General features: G+C 37.3%; 1 protein-coding gene across 4 annotated transcripts in view; it reads left to right on the top strand.

The window, feature by feature from the left end:
- Positions 1 to 15,663, top strand: part of LOC107073054 (uncharacterized) — a 32,606-nt gene that overhangs the window by 8,075 nt on the left and 8,868 nt on the right. For all 4 annotated transcript variants that reach the window (XM_015333467.2, XM_089171563.1, XM_015333466.2 and 1 more), the window contains exons 2-10: positions 1,903 to 2,160; positions 2,245 to 2,387; positions 2,464 to 3,094; positions 3,290 to 4,151; positions 4,243 to 4,320; positions 4,418 to 4,626; positions 4,724 to 4,962; positions 9,143 to 9,624; positions 9,795 to 15,645. In XM_015333467.2, coding sequence (XP_015188953.2) covers positions 1,903 to 2,160; positions 2,245 to 2,387; positions 2,464 to 3,094; positions 3,290 to 4,151; positions 4,243 to 4,320; positions 4,418 to 4,626; positions 4,724 to 4,962; positions 9,143 to 9,624; positions 9,795 to 15,645 — 8,753 coding nt within the window. The remainder of the gene's footprint in view (positions 1 to 1,902; positions 2,161 to 2,244; positions 2,388 to 2,463; positions 3,095 to 3,289; positions 4,152 to 4,242; positions 4,321 to 4,417; positions 4,627 to 4,723; positions 4,963 to 9,142; positions 9,625 to 9,794; positions 15,646 to 15,663) is intronic.

Raw genomic sequence — 15,663 nt, 5'->3', positions numbered from 1 at the left:
CATACATATACTATATACTATATATAGTGATTGCACGTAGAACTGAATAAACGATAGGAGAACACACACAACGTTGTACTCTTATGTTTATATATGACGATTGTATGTGTGAGCGTGGATTCTTCTTGGTGCATCGAAGCAGCTCATTGGTTGATACCACCGGTCGGTCGCGTCTCAACTGTGCGACTACAGCAACGGCCAACACCTAAAGTGGTTTGTGTGTATGTTGGTTGTGTGCATGTTGTGTGTGTATTATATACCTGTATTTTCTTTCTCTTGTCAATGTGTACCGTTTTGTGTTGCACTGTCACCAGTGTATACCGATCGTCTTTCGCCGGCCGGACGTATATCTTGGCTACTAGCATTTGTTTCTTCGAACACAGTTCAATGACGGAGGAAGTACTCAAACACTGCAACCAGCCCCAGTTGTCTTCAACCTTTATCTGAATCTTATATCTTATTATTATCATCATCATCATCATTTTATTCCGTTTTATCTTTGAAATCCTTTGAATTCAGTTCTCCAAAATTTCCCCCACCACTATCATCAGAGATCTATAGATCAATTATGGTTTAACTTGGATACTTTGGAAGAGTTTTTTAAATCTTGGTGAGAATCGAAATGTTTGTTTATTTGTTTGTTTTTATCTAGGGTTAAGATGATGGATTCTATTAAATGCAAATATAATTTAGCATCATCGTAATCGTCATCATTATAATAATAATTATTGTGATACAGTCTCTCATGTCAGTTGGCATTAGATAGACGTTGAGATGTAGCAACCTCAAGTTGCTTCTTTTTATAACAAAAGAAACTAGGTGTACGTGTGTGTACGCCTATGATGACTCACTATCATCGTTTCGAATGACACTGATGCGAATGAAAATCGAACCATCTCTTTCTATCATACTGTAACACATATTATAATAAAACGGATGTGTAGATAATTTATCATCGATCGTATGATGTTACGATTCAATAGTATACACATGTTAAAAGAATTGCATATAAATAGGTGTGTTGTGTGTGTATGGTTCATTCTCGAGATTGAAAGTAAAATAAAAGAAATCGTGTGTGTACCTATAGATTAGTTTGTCAAGCGTGCCAAAAATAAGGTGTGTACCTTTTGTTAGATCGTTCGAATTGTCATTGAGAAAAATATCTTTGATTGGTGATCTTGAAAAGAAAATATTTGAAACCTTTGAAAGTCTATTAAATTAAGAACAATCAAATTTGCAATATTTTTACAATATTATAATATAATATAATAGTGGGTGGGTTGAAAAAATATGAAGTTTAAAATAGGAATAATTTGTTTCTAATTAAATTCATTGATATTTTTCGAATATACTTTCACTTTCTTCTTCAAACTTTTCAACCCACTCTCGCAAATGCTATCAATATATTATTATTATACCTATTTTGTTTATAAATTAAAAATCAAATATTGTAGAAGAAGATTCTTTCGAAATAGTGATTTTCGATGAAACAGCAACAAAAAAAAAAAAAAAGAAAAAAGAAGAAAAAAAACCAAATAGAAATGGTAAATCTCGAAACACGTTCGATGAGCTATCACGATCGAATCAATCTCTCACGACGTATGATTAATTTCGTACGAGTTTATGATTAATGATCGCGATTATGGTGAACGGTAGACTTTGCTTAGAGTAACACTCAGCAAGAATTGTTAATAATTTCGTAGTAAAAAGAAACAGCTAATATTAATTAACATTTACGTTTCTTACAATTCTTTGAATTTCTTTTTAAGTTTGTTTACATCGAATTATTCGTAAAATGATCTTAGAATGTGATATGATTATTTATTTTTTATATTTTATTTTATTTTCACATACTTATGTATCTTGTGTTTTTTCTAATGAAGAATTGGTGTTGTTTTGCAGAAGACTGAAAAACGATTTGCAATATACTCGAAAAAAGGGAGGACTTTTGAAGGCACCAGTCGAATCGTCGCCCTACCAAGGACGTGAATGTGAGAGATGTTTAGCACCGTTCGGTAGATTTTACAACACAGGGGCTACGTGTACTCGTTGCAGGTATAGGGTTTGCAAACGGTGCCGTATCGAGGTCAAAAGTACCAACAAACAAAACGACCATTCTAAAGACGTTGAATGGGTTTGCACCCTTTGCTATGATATCGCGTCAGTATATTTCTCATGTTCTTTTTTTATTGTCGTTTATTTGATTTTTTAATTAATATATTATAATAATTATTACATTTGTAGAGAATTGCACATTATCACTGGAGGCAAATGGGTGAACGAGGATAATTTATCTTGTCGAAGAAAAATATTCATCGATGATATCAAATCATCACCATTCGATATATTGAAACAATATAATATTCGACGTGCCTGGACGATCAACGGTATGTTTAATCTTTTCAACTGAAATCAAGTTTAAGTTAACAAGTTTATTAACAATACTTTGATGTGTTATTGTAGGACCACCTACACATTGGTCAGCTGCAAGGAAGTCACCTGAATTACGATTATATCGAAGTTTACCAATTAAACGACAGAAATATCGTGAATCTGTCGAAAAAAGGTGTACCGTAAGAAAGGATAATTCATCTTTGTCAAGATCGGAGGAAGAAAATCGAACGAGTTTACCTCAAACTATCATTGATATTATAAACGACGAATCATCTTTCTTTGAGAAAATTATCTCACGATCTGTTGATATTGCATCTAACGATCGAACGAAAAAAAACGATAAAATACGTGGAGAGGTCAGATTGAACGAGGACATTTCTTCTGTTGCTGCATCAAGTGACAAAAATTCTTTCAAAAAAAACGACAAAAATCTGACGAATAATAATAAAACGAAAGAGGGGGTACAGGAAGAAATTATTAGTGGGAATACTAATCAAGAACAATCAGTTGGTACACCTAGAATTTCTTTACTCAAACCACCAAGAATTCTTTCCAAATTAATCTCGCCGGATGTTAAATCGTCACAGAGCAAATATGGCGAAAGAAAATCGAATATTCCAATATTTAAAAGGAGTTCCAAGGAATTCGAGGATATCAGGAGTCCTCAGGAATCACCGAGACGATCTCTTATACCACAAAGGTATAATAATACAACACACATGTGTGTTCTTTTGACTTGATTGATAACTTGATTGACTCGCTATTTATTATTTAAAGATTATCTAAGTCTGTAGGTTCTTTAAACATTTCATAGATAGAGTTGTATTACAATAGAATTATTTCAATGTATTTACACCTTTTTTCTCGTTCTAAATGCAATGTGAATACGTTTCAGATATAGAGGAAGCACCGATGACCTTAGACGCAGTCGAGAGGACATAAGCGTGCCAAGTTTGATACCGAAACTCCTGTCACCTAGAAATAAAGAAGATATTAATAGATTGATAAAACGTCAGGATAGCAAGGACGACGTTAGGATTAACGTACAGAACAACAATAACAAACGTATCGAAGCATCATCGATGCTTTTGCGAAAAGATTTGAAAGACGATACGAAAGGTGGTGGTAGTGGTGGTAGTGGTGGTGTTGGTACTTCGAACCTAAACGTAAATAATAATAATCATCATCATAGTAATTCAAAAGAGGAAAGTAAAATACGAATATTCCGACGAGATAATAGCAAAGAGGACGACGTGGGTAGGGAGAGTACAAATTCAAATGCGAGCGTTGCTACAAAAGGAAAGCAAACTGGAAAGGAGGAGGAGGAGGAAGAGGAGGAGGAAGAGGTGGAGGAACGTGTGGGCGATATTACAATGTCCAAATCGAAATTATTTACCTTTGCATGTGAACAAAGCAAGAAGAAAAGGGAAAGTTTCGAGGACGACGTAGGAACACAGTTGCAAACTAAACGACAAGTTGTTTTAATTGAACAGAAACGTTTAGAACAAGTTGACACGATGTTAGGTGGTGGTGGTGGTGGTGGTGGTGGTGGTGTTGTTGATAAAAGTGAAAAAGATGAGGATGAACAAATTAAAAGGACAATGGATAATGAATTTAGAGATGTTTCAATAGAGGATGATAAAATTATCGAAGATATTCCTTCCAATGATTTTGATATCAGTGGGGTGTGTGGTACGAATGATCGAAGATCCTTAACTGATATTGGTCATGCCAAGAAATTGGACGAATTTCAAGTGGTAAGTAACAAAACATCTGTAAATCTACGTGTTAATGTTTTATCGACGATTAATAATCAAATATTGATATAAATATAAATGAATTAAATAGGTACGTAGAAAATTTTCTAAAGAAGAATTTTCTAATCCAGACGATACGGATGAAACACCAAACAAACGTTGCTCCAGCGTGAGTATTAATTTTTTCTAGACACCTATTGAATGAAATATAAAATATGAAAAAAAAAAAAAAACTTGACAGTAAATGAGAATGTTCTATTCGACAGCATTTATCACCAGAAGCAAGTCCTTTGAGTACAAGATCCTCGAGATATAGTCCTAGAGAGAGTGAAAGTGAACCGACACCTGCACTTCCACGAAAAATAGGTGGAGATTCTTGTTCAGCTTCTCAAAGAATACGAGATGCGATAAGTAGAAGCAGAAGAGAATCAAATAGTAGTGCAAGATATGAGAGTAGTGGCAGCGAGAGTGTAAGGTAAGCTTTAGAATGAACCCTTGACACTTTAGTGGTCGCCAATCGTTTGTTTGATGAATTATATTATAATAAATCTCATGAATAATTTGAATTTTAGACTGAGCGAGACGGGATTGCATGATGGGGTTGATCTGGCAAGAAAGTTGAAATTTTTTGGCGGTAATGGTAATAGTACGATACCATTGATCATCGGTAACGACCAAGTGATACAACGAGATAGTGCAACGAGTGCAGGGGAAGATGAATCACACGAGGGTGGTCACAGCAATAGAATTGGTCAAGTATCATCTCAGGGAAGATCTATGCTACGTCGACGTAGACAATTCGATGCTCAGGGTGAGTCGTTAGTCATTTAAATGCGTTTTTCAAAAGGAGAACAACCCCATGCATTGATCAACATTTATCTTCTTCTTCTTCATTTGATAAAACATAATGTATTTGTTACTATAAAATATTCACTTTAGAAATAAGATAAACTCGAAAAATGTTATTAAATAGATTAGACAAATTGTAGAACGGTAAACTAATAGACTTACAATTAGATAAACGTAAAATGTAATTATATTAAAAGTTAGAGTCTGTTAACATTTCGCTTTCGTGACCGCCCACCCCGCGTTGATCATTAAAAAGGTATATACACAAAGTATACGAATACCTAAGTCATATAAAGATATACATAGAATCAATGTACATATGTATACTTAAAACACTTGCGTGCAAAACTCTCGATCGCGTGATCTCTCGCATAAAACATAAATGAAATCTTTATTCCTCGCGTTACATTGTTTTTAATTTTTTCTTTCTTTTTTTTTCTTTATTATTCGGCAAATTAAAAGAAATAAGAGAAATGTAAAAATGTGTTAACCAGTTAGAGATTGTTTTTTTTTTTCTTTATAGAAATTTGTCATTGATTCTAAGTTGAAAAAGTAATTGCATTAAAAAGTATATCGTTATTTATAAATACTGAAGTATTGTTTTTGTATTTAAGTATCATAGGTGTTATATATTTAGTGACAGAAGAGGGCCATATGGGAGTCAGTTAACGATATAAGCTTTCATCGATTATCGAAGCCATTGGGTTGTTCTCCGATGGCAGAAGCAACGACAGCATTCTCTGGAGTATTTGATTCGTTAGCAGTGTGTGCAAACTCATCGTTCTCGGAAAATTTCTCATACTCGTTTAAAGTCATTTATGCAACGTTTCAATATTTATCATAAATTCGTTTAATGATTAACGATTAAGTTATATACATATATATATCTTTTTTTTATTAATCGTTTTCATTGGAAGAAAATCAACTTTGAAATATTGTCAGAAATTTTGGTAATGTTGCAAAGTAACCGTGAAGTGATAAAAAAAAACGTGCCATGTTAATATTTTTTTTTTTTTTTTTTTTATCAATAGAGTTTCATTCAAATTTAAATGTGAAATGTGTTGTGAAGAATTTTGAACAAACAAACGTTTTTGTTTAACGTTGCAAAAGTGACCGTGAAGTTGATGAACGTGAATCGTGTTTCCTCTCAGCAAGATATCTTGTTCGATCTATAGAAAAAAAAACTAGATAGAAATTGAGTATACAAACATGGACTTGGCAAGAATATGCCAACTATTAATCACGTTTTGCGTGTCGATGTACTTTCTGCTCTTCTACGCTGGACTATGCATAACATTTTATTTCTTATGGACGGACAATCACTAATACAATGCAAATTGTAATCTTTAAATGACTCTTCTACGTATTTATAGTTGTTCTATCTATTAGGTTGGCAACTGAGTGTGGATTTTAAATAAGAATTGAAAATTCCAAATTGTTACTTAAAAATATAAATTTATTCAATATTAGGTTTAGATTACTTTGCTATTAAAAAATATAATTAGGTGTAAAACAAAATCCGCAATAATTTAGTTGCCAACCCAATATATATATAGTTCTATATATATATAGATATTATATTATGTTTACATTTGTATACACATATATATAAACAATATATAGTTCTATCTATACAATGCTATTACGTAGAATATACGTACGTGTATATATATACAAATATAAACACAAAATGTAAGGTGTATTTGTTTGTAATTTTTTGTTAGTATTTTTTTTTTTACAACTTTATATATTCGTACGTGCATAATCTAACGAACTAGCGTAGAGATGCGAACAAACGAACGAACGAACGAACGAAGGAACGAAGGAACGAACGAACGGGCAGGTGAGACGAAGCGGAGCGGGACACACAGGGAAACAGCATAGGAATAATAGTCTAACAGCGTTCTCTGTTTCGTTCTATAGTCCGCTCACCTGCGGCTTTTATACCGGGTGATCAATCATTCTTCTTTCTCTCTCTCTCTCTGGTTTTCTTACGTTATTGATTTAAAAATATTTTGTAAAAATTCTTTTGAAAGAAATTTTGTAAGGAAACTTGTTTACCTTTAATTTTCGTCGATAAGCCAAAAAAACTCAAAAACGTTGTATTTGATAAGGATATAATAAGCCTATTCGTCGTACTCGTGAATTATCATAAATGTTTTTACGTAAATTACTACAGGTATATTATTATCGCGTTTTCTATATAACAGTCACGTTTTTACGTATCAAAACAAACGCGATAGAATATATAATTTAAACTCATTTTATTTTATCTGTTTTTTTTTTTTTTCAAACAAATTTATCGTTGAATAATTTAATTTTATATTTCTTTTTTTTTTGTAAGTAATATCTTTTGAATTTAAATAGTATTTTTAATAGTGTATCTAGAATTGTATAATATTAATTGCAACACCCGGTATAAGGCGTCATAATGACTATAGCGTCGGCAACTGTAGACGGTGTTGTGCCGGCGGCTAAACTCGTAGTAAGGTAGTGACCGATGCCATAAGATTCAGGTGTGTTGTGTGTTGTGTTGTGTGCAGTGTTGTGTTCTTGTGTATACCCCCTTCTTCTTATTTTTTAGTTCATTTCTTCTTTTTCTACTTTAACTTCAACTTCTTCTCTTCTTCTGCTTCTTCTTGTTCACCTCCTTCACCTCCTTCACCTTATTCTCGTAGTCGATAGGACGCTCTCTCAGTTTAACGGCGGTAGCCCACGCGAAACAACACCGGGTTCCCCTTTTCTCTCATTCTCAAGAATAATAACGAATAAGAACGTGACACGTGATGATGACGATGAATCATTCGATCAAGTATTTCCAAATTCAATTCAAAGTGTCCTTTTAAAATAATTTCTTCCCTTTTTATTCTTTTATTTCATGTTTTCTTATTTTTAACGTGTTGGTGGTTCATTTGAAGTGTAAGTCAAACAAATTGTGTCTTTCTCTCTCGAATATTATCATTTTAAATGCAATTAGAATTAATCATAGAAGTAATTCATTTTGATCACTGACGTCCTAGGATATTTGGGATTTGTAGGAAGATGTTGAAATATTTGATTGAACGAATCATTTGTAATATTTTATTAAGATTTCACTAAGGCAACCTTTATAATGTCTACTCATTGTTTTTCTATGATCTATCGAATATAAAGACGTCGAAAGTTTATAAAAGCCACATCGCTTTCATCCAACTCGATATCGTTCATTAATCTTCAAGGAAGGAGGAATCGGTTGAGCAGTTCGATCGTTAGAAAGATATTAGGATATTTCATCGACTAACTTTCCAAATTAGAAAAAGAAATTTTGATAAGTCAAGTATTCATTAATTAAACTATCATTATATAAAATTCAAAAGTATGATTTTTGCTAGGCCAATTAAATTGACACCACAATACTTCACTCACATATCTAAAATGATTAAATTGTAATGAAATAAAATAATCGTTGGTTCTACTTTTGTTTCGAGTTCAAGAGAAACGTTTTATTCTAACATTCCGAGTGATAATTCGGTTGAAACCGTTTTCGCACATATTCACAAAACGATCTCTTTTTCTTGAAAATTAACAAATTACTTAGGATGACGATATTTTTGAATTTCTCTTCAAAGTTTTCTTACGATGTCTCTCTTTCATCAATTCCACCCATTCCTGGGTGTTCCCTCTCTTTCTCATACTGTCCGAGCAAATCCAAACTGGAATTTGTTCCATTCATGGAACGTCGCGCAACGTCTGCCGTTTCCAGAATGGCGGAGAGAATTGTACACATGAATATATGTACTCTAAATCTATATATACAAAAAAATATACGGAATGGCCTGTGCCATTGACCAGCTACATTGACCAGCTACATTGACCAGCTAAATCATCAGCGCGTAAAAAGTTAGCTCAAAGCGTAAATTTGGTTGTTCTCCTAGGTTAAACAATAATTCATCCATCTCTTTAACCGATCAAAGTTATAAGAATAATAGATCTTATCTGTGAAGTAGCAAATGCCGATAACAATTTCAATAATAATAATCAAATAAAAAGATAGTGTCGAGTTTATCGCAAACGATAAAAAAATATTCGATATCATCGATGTTTCGCGTTAATACAAAATGTTATAACTTATTATTAACGGGAATTGTTTATCTGTTGAAAAGGTTCGAGAAGAAGAGGCCGATCGCACGCTAGAACTTGTTGCGGTGATGATCTTCAGAGTCTACAGACACTTCACGTGATTGGACGTGCCGAAAGACAGGAAAGTCCAATTGGAAGCAACACCAACAACAATAATAACAGCACCAGCAACAACAACAACAATAATAATAATAATAATAATCACGGGCAGGATCAACCGATAGTTGACTATAGAAGACTGGTATTCATCAGTTCGGATTCATCGTCAGGTCGTGAGGAAGACGATGCAGACAGCAGTTGTTCCAGTTCCTCTTACTTAAACGGTTTACCACGCGGTAGTAGTGGTAGTCACGCTCAATCCCACGAGGAGGATTGTGATTGGGATTATTTCGAGAGTGGTTCGATACCAGTCGTCATTGGTGGTGGTACCACCAACGTTGCAACGGAAACTAATATCTCGCAGGATTGGAGTTGTTGTCCTGGACGTGGATCATCCGCTTGTCGGGTAAACTTTTTCACATTATATTTACAAGAAACAACAAATGTTTATCAATCTTCTCGTAAATAGATACGTTTATTAGATTAAAAGATAACGTTAGATAACGGTGATCGATAAAAACGATAATATTGAAACCCGTCTAATCCAATATTGTATTCTTTCATTGTTTCATTTAGGCTTGCGGGGGTTCTGGAAACGCTAACGTACTTCCGGTACCAGTGCCTATACCAGTCCCAGTACCATATCCGGTACCAATACCGGCAGCTCTCTGGACCGGTGATTTCGCAGCTGCAGCATCCTCGATGATAAGTCGTGCCGGAGATTCGGAACCTGGAACTTTGAGATTGAAAGGAGATCCACGTGCACCTTGGTTCGCTTGGCATCCAAGATTTAATCAACCGTTGCATCGTGGTAGACTTGATCCAAGATTGACAGATATCTTCGATCCAAACAGTTGTACATTTAGACCGGAACAAGTGATCGGTCCACGTTTATACGAGTCACCTATCGAAACGTCAATTTCATCGGCTACCGAATCTCTGAGTAATCATCATCATCATCATCATCATCATCATCATCATTTGGGAAATACTGGTGGTGAAACGGTGAACAATAATTTAGGAAAGTCTAATACAAACGTGGAGGATAATTTAATGAACGAAACTTTGTCAACGAAAGAACACGAATCGACCAATAAAGTAACTGAACAGAAAGATGATTCTAACGTTATCAATGTTGACAAACTCGTACAAACGGAAAATAGAATGGAAGAAGAAGAAGAAGAAGAAGAAGAAGCTGTATGCGAGGATTCCTTATCTTCTTCATTCGAAAGTAGAGATCAAATAATATATCAAAGATCTCACGAGGATTCTGGTAGTTCATCTGGACGTTCTTCGGCTGATAGTAGCGATCTCGAAGAAGATTCTTCATCCCACAGATTTTCCCGAGTTTTCGTAGTAAACGATGATTCTCTTACAAGTGATAACGATATCGAGGACAACGGCGAAGAAGATGATTCCGATTCGGCTAACGAAGGTGGTGTAACATTGAAACGTGTCACTGCTTTACCAGAAGAAGAATCTGTGATATTGCAACATGTTCGTTTGTTAAACGAGGATGGCAACTTTGAGGATATCAATGGAAATCAAACTAATAGAAATAGATCTGAGGATGAATCAGAATCAAGAAAAGCTAATAATCCAAATGATAGTTCAAACTTGGTGAAGATAAAAACTCGTGATGGACATAATCCGGTAGAAGTTGAAAATGATGACAGAGTACCATTGTTGTTAGATCATCGATTGATTCCAGAAGAAATATATCTCGCTGACGAGAGCGAATCATTAGGTAATAAAATAGAATTGAAATCGGTTAGAATCCTGGATCCTGATAGTATCGATGCAACTTCGAACATAAGTGTAAACGAAGTTCAATCGATAGAAGATACAAGCAACGAAAATGTTAATGATAACGATGAGGAAAGTGATTTGTCCAGTTGCAGTGGAAATTGGGATTCAACTATAATACCAGACTCATTAGAAATATCCAAAGAAATGTCTAAGGACGATGACAATTCGTCCGATGAAATTTTAAGGGATTCCAATAAAGATGATCACGTGGATGACGATGAGAATGAAAATGAAGTACGTACAAACTCGTCTAACGATAAGAATGATTGCGAAACTTCATCGGATAAGCTTAACGTGTTATCAGACGTTTCATTAAACGACGATACGTCAGATCATAAGAAAGATATTAATAACGAATCAAGCCAGAACGTTATCGGCAATATGTTTTTCTCTTCGATGGAAAGTTCAACTGGTAACGAAACAACAACGACAGGAAGTGAAGTTAGCAGTGACGAGCTTCACGAATATGAGGTCACACCGTTGTACGATGGCAACGCAACAACCAGGATTACTACTACAACTACAACGATATCCGCCGTGAGCGAAAAATTAATGCTATTGAATCGAGAAGAAATGGAAAAGACGTTGGAAAGTATAAAAGAATTGGAGGTTAGCGAGATCAGCAAAGAGGAAGAATCTTTGTACGATAAGTTCTCGTTACATAATTCCAGTACGGAGAGTCTTGCAACTAAAACAGAAAGGAAGAAGGAAGAGGAGACTGGTAACAAAGTGTTAGAAGTGTTGATGGTGAATAAAAACGTGGGTGGTGGTGGTGGTGGTGGTGGTGGTAGTAGTGGAGAAAAGGATGTTGTTGGAAGGAAATGGGCAGGTCGGGAGGTAGGCGAGGTTATATCTAACAAAATTCAAGAGATCTTCATGAGCGGTGAACGTGTCGAACGAATAACTGAGACTGCGCACGAGGAGTACGAGCAAGAGCAAGAGCAGCACGATTCGTACACAACGGTGAGAGGCGAGAGTCCTGCTGCTTCAAGCGAGGTAGTAGGAAATAACAACGAAGGTGGTAGTTGTGACGGTGACGGTGGAGGTGGAGGTGGAGGTGAAGGTGGTGGTAGTAGTGATGGTGACTCGACGGTGGGGGTATCGACACGGTTTCGCTCAGTCGAGCGACGCCCGTCCACTCGAAAGGAGAATGGATTCCCTCCTGCCGCGTCGACGAAGGATTCCACAAGAGACAACAACGACGACGACCACGACGACCACGACGACCACGACGACCACGACGAAGACGACGAAGACGACGACGACGACGACGAAACATCATTTAGTTACTTTCCCTCATCTACGATTCCTTCGAACAATACAACCGGTACTACTGCTAACAACAACAACGCTAGATATAAGAGCCTCGTGATGATTACCCAAGAAGCTGCTTCGTATCAACCGGTGAGCGTGATTACGTCGGACACTACGACCTTGTTGCAACCGGATGAAGTCCATTCGGCTGGTCAGGGTCTAGCCGGGTATTTCCAGCTGGCGCTAGAAGCGGTAACAGAACAGCCACACCGTAAGACTGGCCAACCACCTAGAAGACCTCTCATGGTGAAAAGATTGCCGAGCAATGTGACGAGCAGCAATCATTCCGAAGCAGAAGCTGACAGTGGTTTAAGCGTGGGTAGTGCTAGTGAGAGTGATGACGTTTCAGTTAAGAACGCTAATAAAATAAATAATCGTTTGGAAGGTGGTAACAGTAATGAGGATTCTCAATCGAAAGATCGTCAGAGTTGCAACAACAATGATCATCAACGCGAAGGATTACGAGCACGTGTGTCTTCCCAATCGAGTGACGATAATTCGGCTAGTGGTGGGGTTGTTATACTCGAAGAAGGACTCGCTGATGATGATTCCTGGGTCGAAGAAGTATCCCACGACGAGGATGAACCCGAAGCTACTACTGCAACCGAGGAAAGTTCCGAGGACGAAGCTAATAATCTTGGAGATCGAGAGGAAGAACTTCGAGGATATCACAGGCAAGCTATCGATTTTACTCTTCATACGATTGTCGAGGAATCGTGCGAGGAAAGCGAAGCAGAACCCAGCAGTTTGGCTACAGGTAGTAGTCCGTCGAAAAAACAACGGCCACCGTCCGCCTCGGAATTAGAAAAATATTTTTTCTTCGGACTCGGTGGTGATGGAAATAATTCCAGTATGGGATCTCGCGAGGTTGATAGTCTTTCCGAAACTTCATCCATTTATTCGGAAGGTTTGGAATCTCTTGGACAAGACGAACCTACTAGTACAGCTTCGAACGCTAGTACAACAACCACCGGCTGTCAAAGTCAAGAACGACTAAATTCCAATAACGAAGGATTTCTCAACTCTTCCAGATTGGAAAAGTACTTTCTATCGGAGTTTCTTGGATTTGACCAAGACAGACGTGACTCCGATGGTTCGGTTGGTAGCGATTCCGAAGGAAGACCAAGTCCAGAAGCTCAACGAAGAAAACGTCTCGTTCGTGCTAGGGGTACTGGTAGATCACACAGTTCTTCTCTCGACAATTTGTTGGCTTTGACGCAAAGCTCGCAAAATTTAAGCTCCCAAAATTCTCTGCAAGATCTAAGTCTCAATCAAGATTTGCAGGAAACGCAATCGGAGGGATCGTCGACCGAAACCGACGGCGCTGAGGATGGACAAACTCCGGCTTTTGGTACGGATGGACAATTCGATACGGTCAAAAGGAAAAAGAAAAAGCCAAGAAATTTGGGTACCCAGAGTCCTCGGGTACCACCAGACGACAGAAACAAAACTCCCGAACCAAATAGAGAAATGGTATTGGTCGGAGAAGTAGTGGTTGAGGATGATACGGAAGCTGCCAATTCGGAAGATTCTGAAAGAGCTAAAACTCCTCAACCGGAATGCGCGTTATCTTCTTCCTCATCGCCATCCGTCATTGGTGGTAACGCGTTGACGACGACACCCTCGCCGCAAGTAATCGTTGATTCATCGAGAAATCTTCTCTCAGCATCCTCGGCCGATTCTATCGCTTACAATCAAAGATCGAAACAACAATCGAGAGATTCCGGATTCGTTGGTAGTTGCGATGATCTTTTGCAACATCAAAAGATACCCGATGACGTTCAAGTTAATTCCGAAGTTAATCAAGAAACAGGAAAAGATCATCGTACGAGGAAAGAAAGTAACGCGAGTGTTCGAACTACCGATGAAATCATTTCTAACGATACTGCTGTTGTTGGTAATGAAAAAAACAATTCCGTAAAGATCGATCATCCGATCAATCACGCGACGAACACTACTATACCAGCACATTTGCCAAATGCATCACTATCGCGAAAAGATAGCTTTAACAATTGGTCCAGTGACGAGGAAACGAATCTGATGATGTCTAAGATGCGACAATTTTTCAAAACTATGGTTGCCAATTCGAACGGTCAAGGTCAGAATGTAGCCAATGCAAATTCGAGCGGTGCGTCACCGGCACCGAGTCCACGGTTACCTGGATATTCCTCGAAGGCAAGAATGTGTTCACAAAATCGCACTAAACCACCCCAATTGGTATACTTTGAGAACGAATTAACCAGATTAATGAAAACCGTACCTGGTATACGTGACGAACAAGTTCGAGAAATCGTCGAGTATCTCAGTTCCGAAGATACATGGTCTGATTCTTACGACAGTTCGGATTATACCAGTTCGGATTTGGAAGGAGCTGCTGGTGGTCGTCGTTCGGCATTGCAAGAACAAATTTCACAAAGTTGTCAACAGATCATTAGCAAATTCGATACTACTTCTGGTGATAATATTTTAAGCGAGAAAGAAACTAAAGAAGATAATAATAATAAAAATGGATCTACGATTCAAACACCTTGCCTTGGTAAAGACACTGCATTCGTTTATCAAAAATTGGTACAGAGTTTTACTAAAATGGCAGGTGACGGTGTGAGTTCCGATACAAATTCAACACCTCATAGCAGTCCTCCATTAATTGCTAAGGTTATGCATCACATAGGTAGTCGATTGGTAGCATTGATGCACGAGGTGTCAGAAGGTGGTCCAGCAGTGGTTCAGCATCATTCCTCAACAACATGGAGAAGATATTCGCAACATCATCGAACACCATCATCTGCTTCAACAACGGAAGACGATGATTCAACGTCAGATTCAACGAATGCCACTTGTTCGGCTCACCTGCAATTACCTAGATCCAAATCTCACGATCCTTTGTTACTCATCAATAATCATCCTAGTGCGTCGACCGGTCAGGAGGGAGAGGAAAGGGAAGCCAGCGATTATGAAAGATTCTCATGGCGTGGTAGTTTTGAATCTGCATTAATGGCAGCTGACTCGAGAACGAAACTAAGTTTATTGGCTTGCAGCGGAGATGTCAGTGGGGTTGGGGTTGGGGCTAGTGCTAGTGCAAGTGCATTGGCAATGGCAGCCAAACGACGTAGTGCCGGTGATTTGTTGTTTAATCCTAGAAGCTTATCGAGAGAACAATTAGACAGGGTTAGAAGTTGCGGTTCTATTGGTGGTGGTAGTAGCGGTGGAGGTGGCATAGGTGGTGGAGGATCTATCGAAGATAGAATTTGGAGTAATAGGAGAAGATCTTCTGTTCCTGATGCAAACACCAGAGGAGAATCCGGTAAGTTTATTTTTGTAA

Source organism: Polistes dominula, unplaced genomic scaffold, assembly GCF_049000335.1.
Source record: "Polistes dominula isolate Pdom_NZ unplaced genomic scaffold, Pdom_raw_medaka contig_26, whole genome shotgun sequence".
NCBI classification, from domain to species: domain Eukaryota; kingdom Metazoa; phylum Arthropoda; class Insecta; order Hymenoptera; family Vespidae; genus Polistes; species Polistes dominula.
The sequence above is the reverse complement of the archived record's forward strand: the minus strand, read 5'-3'. Positions and strand labels throughout refer to the sequence as shown.